Here is a 12,214-nt window from a genome sequence, read left to right as displayed (position 1 = left end):
AAAAGCAATTAGAAGGAGCAACGTATCAGTCTATCATTCTACCAAATAATAAAGCGGAATAGTTGTATGCATGATTACAGTTTACAAAAGCTCCCTTATTTAAAAAAATAAATAAATATTGACAGGTATGCATTTCAATAAAGAAATACATCTTTTTCTGTAGCGCGTTATTCAAAGGCCAGTCTACTTCGCGTCTAAACTTTTCTTGATTCCAGCGCTCACACGATTTGCCAAAATCCTAAATGTTTTCAACACAGGCATTTAATCATTTTGATTCCCAGTTATTAAATGCGCCTCTACCCTCACAGCCACTCCGATTCGCTTTCACATTCTGTTAAAAGTCTATTTTGGAAGAGAGAACGAAATATAAAGATGTCAGCATATCTGGGGAGAGAGTATACCGTAATATATATACACCTGAAATCTGGCAGTGTTCACATATGCATGAAGAAAATGTTTAGTATCTTTCCATTGTATCCTCTAAATATTTGTTATATAATATTTTAATAGCATACGTGTATTATAACCTACTGTAACTTATTTTCCCATTTAAACATGTCAAATACAGTACCTCTATCCCTTCCAAACGCCAGCAGATTTCATTAGTAGTAGGATCAAGAACTTTAAGTTTCTAAGGAGGTTGGACCAAAACATACGGCAAGTGCTTCTCCAATTACTCTGAAATGGTACTCACTTTCCATCCAGCAGAGCTGTTGCTGTCCCCTTTGTCCTTGAAGTAAGGTACACTCTTGACCATCCAATCATAGACCTGTGATAAGGTGAGCCTCTTCTCCGGAGAGCTTTCGATGGCCTTGGTGATCAAGTCCGCGTAGGACAGATTTCCCCAGGCATTCCTGCGAGAGGAACTGCTCTTCCTCTGGGCTGCAACCGAAGAGGATGAGCCGGCGGGGGACGACAAGGCAGAAGAGCAAGGGACTACCTGCTGTTGATGGGGGAGCTGCTGGTTGGGGTGCTGATGTTGCTGTTGGTGGATGCAGTTCTCCTGGCACTGGAAATCATTGCACAAGACTAGCGGCTTCTGCTCGGGGAAGTCTTCGTTTTCTTCCAGCAAGCTGAGGTTGTTAATAAAATCAACATTGGTGCCCGGTTCTTGTTTGACAGAAGGAGCCGGAGAAGAAGTATTGGAGTTGGCAGGGTTAATAAATTCAGGTCTGGGAAGGGGCCAGGTGCAAGACCTGGGTCGGGAGAGCGGCTCGAAATCCGGGTCGATCTCAACGACTTGTTGCTGCGGAGCTTCTGCCATAATACAAGCAAGTAAATCAACGCTGAGTCTCACATAGACATAGGAAAGGACACAGCGCAGGCAAAGAAAACTTCGTCACTTCATAAGCTTCAACTCAGTCAGAAAGTCACAAAACCGGAGCTGAAACAAATCACATAAACCTGACAGCGCTGGAAAGTGTGTCTTGGAGCTGTGTTAGCGGCGTCCCTCTGTTTTTGTTTTTTTTTTTTGTTTTTGTTTTTTGTTGTTTTGCTGTTTCAAAAATAAAGATTTAACATGAACATAATCGTACCATGTCTGTCACCCCTAGCTGTTGCTTGTTGAATGTTGATCTGAGTGAGAGACTGGCGCAGTGGAGTTACTGGAACTACCCAGGGAGTCAGCTGATGCCGCCCACCACACGAGTGACATCACGCGCTAGCGAATGGAGGCCGCGCATTAAGAGCAAAGCATTTGCTGCTGCCAGAATTTCCTATTTTTTTCCAACAACTTTGTTTTGGTAAGACACCAAGTCATAAAACACGGAAAATGCGGGGTTAGTTAGTAAGTCTAATGTTGTTATTGTGTGCGGTCTCCCTACGTTTCCAGCACTTTGCACAATATGCAGGAAATACTGTGTTGAAAATGAATTGGGGGTGGGGGCTTTTTGACAGCTGTCAAAAGTTGTGTTTGTTTTTGTAGACAAAAATATAGGATAGGCTGAGGTTTTCTTTTTAAAACACGAGGTATACGGTACGTATAAGAAACAACGGACACAAGGAGATAGATGTAGACCCAGATTCGCTTTTCTTTCCATTTTAAATAATACAAATAAAAGATGTGGCTTTAGAGAAAGTCAAATGATCTGGGCTGCTGTCCGGAATGTAGTAAATCTGGTGCGGTCTGGGTTTCATACCCACCCAGTTAGTATGAGGACTGCACTGATGATTAACCGCACAAGGTTCCTTAGTTAGTCTTCCTAGTGTACGTTCTGCTTCACAGAAACGACATTGTCGTCATTCCAGTTTGTTTTCCTTTTACGGGATATTTCAGAACGTCCTCGCCTTCCTCCTCACCTTCCAAGCTTCGTCACCTTATATCACTGTTGCTCCCTGAAATAAATCTACGCTAATTTATCCTGCACTGTATTGCAGCAGGATGAGGTGTACCCCATTTACAAGCTCCACTGCAATTGAGCGAAAGGAAAATGCGTACCATATACTCAATTTTACAGGAAACGTCAAAGATTACATTTTCAAATGTGTTTATATGTACAGTAGCAACCTACAAATAGGTATGTAAAACCTTAACCACATTTGGCAATACATCTTGAAAATGTAACTAAAGCAACAACATAGTTCCATCGAAGTATCATTGAGAAAGGTTAAAATAACATGTTAGTGCTTTACAAATAGTTTTTGGTAACATTTCTTAATCTTATTTCTAAAACCTAAAGGTACTTCATACATCCCCAGGTATTAATACTAAGATATAACGGATATAATGTTTATGTAGCTGACATGAAGTAGGTCCATTAGCTTTGCTTTAGATTCCCAACCCAGAAACTTAAGTCAACTGTATGTCATGCCAAGCATTGAGGTTGAGTATTTATTACACGTTAAACAGATGGGTGGTTAAGAAAGGGTTTATTAGTAACAATTTATTATTATTTATTACATGTATTATTAGTAACAATTTTCATGCTCAGTATAGTGCCACTGATTACTTTGTGGTATTGTCATATTGGTTAACTCTAGCTAGGAAAATAACTTATGTTAGTGTTTTAACTGAGCCAACAGTATTAATACATTTAGACTCCTGCTTTTGTGTAGTGATCATCCATGTTCTTCAGAGTATAGGTATATAATCATTAGCCCAAAATTATTTATTTTTTTACTGCACAACAAAAGCATCCACTGCATTACACAATCTTCATGGTTAAAATATAAACTGATGACTTGCGGTCCACAAAGGTGATTGTGACTATATCTGTACTGTTATTATTATGCTTGCAAAAAAAAATCCATCAAAACATGCTTTCCCTGCCTCACATGGCTGGTTGTTGTACTGTGTGGCAATGGAATTCTTAACATGCATTCCATAATAAATAAAGTTGCATTTAGGCATGCTAGGCAACAGCAGATCTAAAAAGCTGGCACTTATGTATCAAAGACTGAACAAATGACTAATGTTTCTCAAAAGTGACAACTCCATGGCCCGTAGATCAGGTTTACCTGCAGAGCTCCTACATTCCCTGAACGTCTAGGCTTTAATCATTGAGAAATGGTCCTGTAGCCCCCATAGAACAATGTAACACCTTGCCGGCTTATCAAGTGAACTCAGTTGATATAGTTGTCAATCTGTTGACATAGCTGTGAAAAGATAGGGTTATTAACCTATTTGCAGTGTTATGGTGGATACTTCAAATTTGTCATCCAGCCTCTGGGTATATAGCTTCAAACATAAGAAAATAAAATACATTACATGTTAAATATACATACAAATATACAATTACAGTGAAATATAAACACAGGCCTACTGTGTGTGTGTTCCTGTACAATATGATATAATTATGAACAATATGATAGGATATATATACAATATGAACTATACATTTTTAAAAAAAGATTAAATAAATAAAATGTGTATTAAATCTTCGGATAGCTTTCATTAGCCTGCAGAGACAGGGGTATAATTCAAAGATCACAAGAAAACCTCAGGTGTCATATTCAGCCGTTTAATTGCAGGCTTTAACTGAATAAATCATACATACAAACATCACGTCACAGTCTGAATCAAAAGTTTGCTTTACAGGGTTGACAAACTTGCAAAACTTATTAATGAAACAGCATGGGTTTTTTTTTTTTTTTTTTTTTTCATTCTTGAATCGCTGCCTAAAAATGTGTCTGAGTAAAGTTCTGTACGAGTTTTATAATCTTTGCTGTAATGTAACAACTTGAAGGCAAAGGTTACATCTGCTCCCACATGACCCTGTGTCATAATGCATAATACACCAGGAATGCCCCTGCTTTTGCCCACTAGGCGTTGGGCCAAGAATTAAAGTCTATGTTATTCAGCATGCAATTAAAAAAAAAAAAAAAAAAAGACAGCAGATCTTTTATTAAACCCACCTCTGCCATCTAATTTCATAGACTGTGTATTTTTATACCTTATTAAACCAGGCCTCTGGAAGCCATGCAGTTTAGATGCTGTATCACGATTCACCAGTGACAAAGAAGCCTATTATCATTCAAAGTATTTCTGAGGGTCACCTTTGTAGGACATCCTCACGATTAAAGAACTCCAGTGTTATGGCTACAATTAGCCTAATATTATATTGCAAATGTGTACTTTTTCCCCTGTCTATAAGTAGTGTCCACCTGCTTCCCATGTCAAGTAAACACGTTATATCATCTGAGATTAGGACAGTAAAAACATGTTTGGTATACTGCCCTTACTAATAAGATGTTAGGAAGTCTGACATTTTTGTGGATGTTGCTCTCCTGAGTTTCAATGTGGTAAAACAGTAACTTGTGTAACAATCAAGCCAGTCTTGAAATGTGTCACCTTTGCTTTATCTGAAAAAGAGTTACAATAATTTGGTATTGCCATAAATAAACATGTCTATTCACATTGAAACAGATTATTAAGTAACAGACAAATTACTGTATATAATTATAGATGGCAATGTCTGGTGCGGTGGACCAATATAACCCATTGTAGTCTGTAAATAATATATGAACTAGAGACTCATGGTTTGATTTCCATGAGTTGGACAGAACATTGCCAGCATTTGTGTAAATGGAAATGGACTGTGCCTCATATGAAATGACAAAAAGAATCTCTGACATGTATTCTTTAATATATAAAATCAGCATTTTCCTTTTGCACATTAATTTCATTCTCAATGGGTACAGTAAATCCTTTCATACCCTAGACTGTTCAACTTAAGGATGTTTCACAAGGAGCAGTAATAAAATTGGTGGCTAATAGACCATGTTGATTTCCACGCCACACTTCCCTGAAGGAAATAGAGGGAGTAATGTCACTGAGGAATGATCATGTATCTCTCCAGAGCAATTCAGATCTATGCTGTCCTGGCTTCCCATGGTGGCCTTAGGCCTACTGTACACCCTATTGACATTGTTATGACTAATGTGTCTCTTTTCTTGTCCAGTACATGTAGTTTTGTTTGACAAAAAAATGAAGATAATTAGACAGCCATTTATGATCAGAGTAAACTTTACTGTTAAAATGACGCTATTGTTTGGCTGTGCCAAGTTGCCTATTTTCACTGGGACCAGGTTACAAGGGATCAAGCGGAAACCTGCTGGGCTGGCCCAACAGACTCTGGATGTAAAGAGGCAATTGGCTTGGTCATGGGATCGGAGGATGCCCACTGGCCTTCAGTTCTCCTGTGCTGTTGTGGGGGAATCGCTGCAATGAGAGAACATAATTAGACATTCTAAAATTTGTGAGGAAAAACAGGGCTTGAAATGCTAAATATAAACTGTAAAAAAAAAAATGACCTAATGCATTTAAAAACTATTTACTTTCCAAAGTATCCAGGTGAAGGTTCATAGAGTTTAGCTAGAATGGAAACACTTGCTCTAGTCAGATATGGATCTCTCAGGGAAAGGTTTTGTATATGGGTATTTGCAGGTTCTGTTGTTTGCTGACCAATTTTTGCTGTCATTGGAGCCTGAACATGACTGATAGCAACACTGATTGCTCTGCATTGGAAAACAAATGCAATATTTAAGCATGGGTGTACAAAAAAGGCCCGACAGGGTTTATGGTGGAAATGTGTAAGATTTTTTTATGGGAACCTGGATAGCAAAGTGTGACAGTGATTTTGTGTATATATAGCAGTAATATTACTTATCAGATTCTTTTATCAGTCAAGCCACTATTGTACAGAAAGGATTTGTTTTTATAATAATAATAATAATAATAATAATAATAATAATAATAATAACAATAATAATAATAATAGCCTGTATTTATTAATCTAAATCTTAGAGGATCAAAATCTTGTGGGATAACTTGCCAAATGGTGAAAAACACAATAATACACAGTAGGGACTGAGATGCTCTATCACCCTCAGACAATTGCATATACTGGGCAGTAGGGGTCGCTGTTGCATGATGTGACGCACTAACCCTAGCTGTTTCTCCTCCCTAACCCAGGATAATATGACTCACTTATTGCCCCATGCAACAGCGCCTTCGCTGGTATTGCTGTTTTCATTTGGTTTGACCTTCTACCGGTAATTGTATCTGCTAAAAATGTAACATTAATAAACATTATTATAAAAAAAATGGAAACACATAATGTTCAGAATCAAGTACACTTCAGTCTTCAGGTTATCAAAAGTTATGACTCTTATTAGCAGTTAAATGTAACTTAACAAGAAACAAATATTTTTCAGGATTAAGTACCCTTCAGACTTCACGCTACAAAAGTTTGCATGAGTGGACCATTAAACAGGGATCAACCATAGTACATTGTACAAGAGGATTTATACACAGTAGCTAGAACTGCCCTTTTAGATTTTGCTCATTCAGTTGAGGAGTTGAGAACCATAACTGTTTCTATAGTGTGTTATTATTTCGGTGAGAACAGAAAACAGTAGAATTTAGTGGATGGATGGCACAAACCCCATTCCATTTAAGGAGACAATTGGGATACTAACTTGATGAACTGACAAGAAAGCTGGGATCAAGTGTAAGGTAAATTAACCATACAAGCAAATGTACCCTCTTTTTAACCATAAAACCCAAGCAGGCTTGGGATCTTGGTCTGTAATGATGTTGGGACTGTGTAACACAATGAATTAATTGGTAGCTAGGTTACAGCATAAAGCTTTGTAAAGAGAATACACATTCTTCTTGTTTATTCATGTTTTTTATTCAGAGAAACCCACCTACAGAAGTGAATATCAATACATGATTTAAATTGTTCATCATTGTACTGACACTGAAGCTGCTTCTCTACGTTTTCAATCTTTTGTCTTTATAGAAGCAACATTCAGAATAGAACCGTGGCTATGAATATTGCATCACCTTACATTTTTGAGGCGTTCTTAACATATTTGCATTTCAACAAAATATTAATGTTTTTATCACCAATATCTAAAAGTAAAGCTCCAGGTACTGTGTATAGAGAATACACTACCAGGGAAGTTAAAAAGATACAGAAACACAAAAATAAGAATGCTTTACAATTTGTTAGTTCCCCAAATATTTAATAAATTGGAACAAAAACTTTTGGGATCTGGAGTCAAATTGACAAGCAAATGATATAAGAAACAAAAAAAAAAAAAAACACTGGAGAGACAGTAAGTGTCAAAAACGTTCTATTAGGTTTAGGAAGGGAAATTGTCAGGGAATTCAATGCGTCAATGATTTATTCTGGTCAGGCTGCGAGACCAAATGGAGACTTTCCGGCCCGTTGACTGGGCCAGCACCTGCAGGGGTCAGTAGCTTGGTAAAATCCAATGCTTGGCTTCTCAGCTGAAAAGAGGCAATTGGCTTGACTGCAAGTTGTTTGTTGATCTACCTGTAAAATCTACAGAGAAATCAGAAGAGAATTTCATTAGTGTACATAGTGACTTACCAGCACTGTAATATCTATAAGGTTTACCTTTCTGATTGAATGTTTTGTTATGGATGACATGTACGGTATTACAGAATGTGAGAGGTGCGATATAACAAATGAACCAGCCATATAAGGTACAGCACATTTATGCAACAGTGTGTGAAACATATTGTTTTTTCCAGCCCCTGTAGTAACAAAAACCCTTTCTTTAAGTCTTGCCAGGGCCCCTAGTAAGCGAGGCCTTGGGAGAGCAAGAGACACTGTCGGCCTAGTGTGGTAAAAAAAAAAGGAACGGTTGGCAATCTTTATTGGATCAGCGTGTACCAGAAGGTTAAACACAGAAGCTTTCAAGACCACACAGCAACTCCTTTCATCAGGTGAAAGTGAGTTTGAGAAGAAACACCACTTTGCCTTCGCCTGCATGAAAAAAAGGGCTGTCTGGAATGTTTTGTACTGCTGTGCTCTGCTGACAAACAAAACCAACTGATCTTCAAGTTTAGGTGTCAGCTGCTGAGCCAACAGAATGTTTCAGATTTGACACCTAAGAGGGCCTCCAGATCATAAAATGTAAACTCCTTCATTTTTATTAAAGAGCAATGCTTCTACTGTTGTGTTAATTATTCTTCTCCTGTTGCTCTAAATTGTAAAACACTCAAGAACGCGATATTGTAAATTTTTGGTGGGTTGTCAAACATGGGGACACAGGTAATGCAACAACAATGGAACAGGGCTAAAAAAATGAAAGTTTTTCACACAAGAAAAATCTAGAATCAGAAACGTACTCACTGTGTATGTAAGTTCTATTGTTCCTCCATAAATATCTTGATATTATCCATTGCATGTACAGCAGTTTCAAACCGATAGTGATCTGTAATTCTTTCATTTTTGTGTTATGTGAGATATGTAATGCAACATCACGTAGAATGCTGCTTTGTCTGTTTCTGTTAAGTTTGACCTCAATACGTGGTCATGCCAGAAAGCTGTGCGTGACAAATACCCAGTTCTCAGAATTTATGATGGGAGGTAATGGCTCAGACAGTAGCACTCTTAGCTCAGTCTAAATGTCAAAGGTTATGATCCTGCTAGTACTGAATGATATCAATTCTTGATATCAATAAAGCCATTCTTGATATCAAAAATGCTATTCTTGATATAAAAAATGCATACTAATGAGCATCTGGTTTGAATTCTTGATATCAAAAATGCATACGTATGAGCATCCTGTTTGAATTGTTGATATCAGAAGTGCATAAGAATTAGGCAATGAATTACACCCGGTCTGTATGTCTGTTTTGTGTTTGGCAAAATGTCTGAGAATTCTTGTGACATGGACAATGTTTTACGAGCAATTCATAGAAAATGCACTTCCAGGCAGGATTGGAACTCGCAAGGCTTATATAGTTTCAAATAATTTAGATAGAAGCAGTAATGTTCAGCTAAAGCATTCTGAATGCAGAAAGTTTTTATTTTTTTTTAATATATAGGTTATACAATGTGTTATGATCATACAATACATTGTTAAATCTCTTTTTCTTCATCTTTGAAAAGAACAGTGTGTTAAAGTCACTAACTCTGATGCTCCGTTATCGTTAGACATATCTGTTCTGGCCCATTCCATAGATGAAAAAACATACCTTAATACAGCAGAAACATTGTCAACATTATCGGCCATGGCATTCTTGGCATACCAAGAATAATGCACTTACAAATGTGCCAGCCAGAAGTCTCTGTCTTATTAGTATGCATTTTTGAAGTCCAAAATTGAATCCGGATGTTCATTAGCATGTATTTTTGATATCAGAAATAGAATTGTTGATCTCAAAAACAGAATTGTTGATATCGGAAATAGAATTGTTGATATCAAAAACACCATTCTTGATACCAAAAATGCCATTCTTGATATCAAAAACAGAATTGCTGATATCGGAAGTACAATTGTTCATATCAAAATATCAGCAATTCTAATTTTGATATCAACAGTTCCATTTTTGATATCCACAATTGTATTTCCGATATCAACAATTCAATACAGTGCTGATATCAGTAATTGAGGATTAAATGTTAAAACAGCTTGCCATAACTCCCTGTCATTTGAACTACTCAACAACTATATGAATCATTTGTTATAAACATTCAAAATTCCTTTTAAAAACTGGACAATGTTCAAGCTGCTAGATTATAAAAGCCAGCAACCGTATTAATATAATTGTGCTGCAGACAATAGACAATTGACTGTGTTGTTTTAACGGTTAAGGGATTTTAATTATTTCTTAAACAAATAGAACCTCCTGGAACTCTGCTTAACAAGTGCTAGTGTTTAGAACAGAGATTAGGGCACACATTTGTTTTAATATTTTAACTGTTAAAAATATTTAAGAAAAGTAAATATTTGTTGTCTTTCTAAATCTTAATTTATTTTTCAATTAATGAATAAACATTGTGTACAAATCAAGATAGAAAAAATGATGATAAAAAGGAAATGTGGAAAGCCATTAAATGTGAATTGAATGGAAATCAAGGGAAGCATCAGCTGGGAGATGTGTGTTAAAATGGGTTTCCCCCTGTGCAACAATTTTCAGCAGATTCACAACTTACTTTTATTATCTCATACATCTTAAGACTGAAGACTGGATATTTGATTGGTAATGAGTATGCCACATGACTATTAAAGGTTTGAAATGCTTGAATCTCAAAACTAAGTTATAACGTTCTTGCTCTGAACAAGTGATCTTCAGTGGCAATACAGAAAAGGTCTATAATGGCAATGCAGTGGTTGTGTACTGAAGGAACCTGGCCATGTCTATAATGAGAAATCTCGTGCCTCTAGCCGAGGTGGTGGCTTAGCAGTTATCCATCGCAGTGACCTTCATGTAGAAATGGTCCCTGTACAAAATGTCACTTCATTTGACTGTCTGGTTTTTAAAATTGTAACTTCTCAACCTGTGCTGGCTATTTTTATTTACCACTCACCTAAACCCAACCCTGTGCTCTTAACTGAATTGTGTGAACTACTTACTATGCTAAATTCTCTGTCCCCTGCTTTTCTTTTACTTGGTGACTTCAATGTACATGTTGATTCCCCTGATTGTAATCTTGCAACTGACATGCTGTCTGTTTTTGATTGTTTTGATCTTCCTCAGCATGTAGATATACTAAAGCACTACGCTGTTTTTTTTTATTTTTCATTAACTGTTGTTTCACAAAAAAATTATCTTGCCTCTTCAAAGTGTTGAGTAGGTTGTGTAAATCAAAGGAAAACAAAATCCCATTTAAATGCATCAAGATTTCAGGTTGTAACACAACAAACTGAAAACATCCAAGGGGTGAATACTTACTATAGGCACTGTATGCGTGCATGAAACCTGACACAAGCACTGCTACTTCTGTATTAATCAGCTGTTTGTGTGATATAAAAATTTGGATGCAACAGTTTTCTACTACTAGGCTTGATTATTGTAATGCGCTTCTACCTGGAGTCTGCATGAGAATTTTAAACAGGTTGCAATACATACAGAATTCTGCTGCTTGTGTTTTAACCCATACTGCATCTCAGGAACATATTACACCTGTGCTTTTTAAATTACATTGGCTCCCAATATGATACAGGGTGGACTTTAAGATCATGCTCCTCACGTGCAAGTCGCTCCATGGCACTGCACCAGGATATCAGCATGACTTGCTTCATATCTACTCTCCTGTTCGTACTTCCAACTCTGGTTATCTTCGACCACCTAAAACTAAGCTTCGGTCCAAGGGAGACAGAGCTTTCTGCAATGCAATCTCTGGAATGCACTGCCCAGCTTTATAAGAGACTGCTGAGATTTTTAAAACCCGTCTCAAAACACATCTTTTTAAAGTGGCCTTCAAAGATCTGTGTTAATGCTGTTCCTTATTTTGAATGTACTTTTTTATCACTGTATTTTATCTGGCCCTTTTGTCTTATGTCTTGTCCTGCCTCGGCTATGTTAAGTGCTTTGGGTTTGGAAAAGCTCTCTAGAAATTAAATATATTATTTACCCCATGGGTAGCAACAACAATGAGCTATTGATGGAATAGTACAACAGGGGTAACATTACACATCCATAACACACTGGTTATCATTTGAAGTACTATGATATTATATCAAGACCACCGTAATGCTGATTTCATAAACCCTCATCTTGCATTTGCAATTATCTTTAGCTTTAGGGGCGCTTATGCTTCGGTGCATGTGCGTATATATGAATCTAAAGAAGTAATTGCTTCTTATCAAAAAACAACATCTCCAAGTACAGGCCCACAGCGCAATTTATGTCATGATATAATATAGATAGCTTTTGTTAAACTATAAGATTGGATAAAAGCTAAAAAAGCATGTACATCCAAAATACATTCACCGACTGTCAGGGAAA

The 12,214-nt window shown here is 37.0% G+C and overlaps 1 protein-coding gene across 1 annotated transcript; it reads right to left on the bottom strand.

Annotated features, from left to right (window-relative positions):
- Positions 1–591: 591 nt before the first annotated feature.
- On the bottom strand, positions 592–1,567 carry LOC121320439 (forkhead box protein O1-A-like). Its single transcript, XM_041258771.1, has one exon. The coding sequence runs from the start codon at positions 1,262–1,264 to the stop codon at positions 674–676; it is 591 nt and encodes a 196-aa protein (XP_041114705.1). The 5' UTR covers positions 1,265–1,567; the 3' UTR covers positions 592–673.
- Positions 1,568–12,214: the final 10,647 nt, after the last annotated feature.

The sequence above is a fragment of the Polyodon spathula genome, chromosome 9, assembly GCF_017654505.1.
Source record: "Polyodon spathula isolate WHYD16114869_AA chromosome 9, ASM1765450v1, whole genome shotgun sequence".
In the NCBI taxonomy this organism is placed as follows: domain Eukaryota; kingdom Metazoa; phylum Chordata; class Actinopteri; order Acipenseriformes; family Polyodontidae; genus Polyodon; species Polyodon spathula.
The sequence above is the reverse complement of the archived record's forward strand: the minus strand, read 5'-3'. Positions and strand labels throughout refer to the sequence as shown.

Bases quoted from the DNA above. Each gene is read 5' to 3' on its own strand.
- LOC121320439 (XM_041258771.1), bottom strand. From the start codon at position 1,264: ATGGCAGAAGCTCCGCAGCAACAAGTCGTTGAGATCGACCCGGATTTC.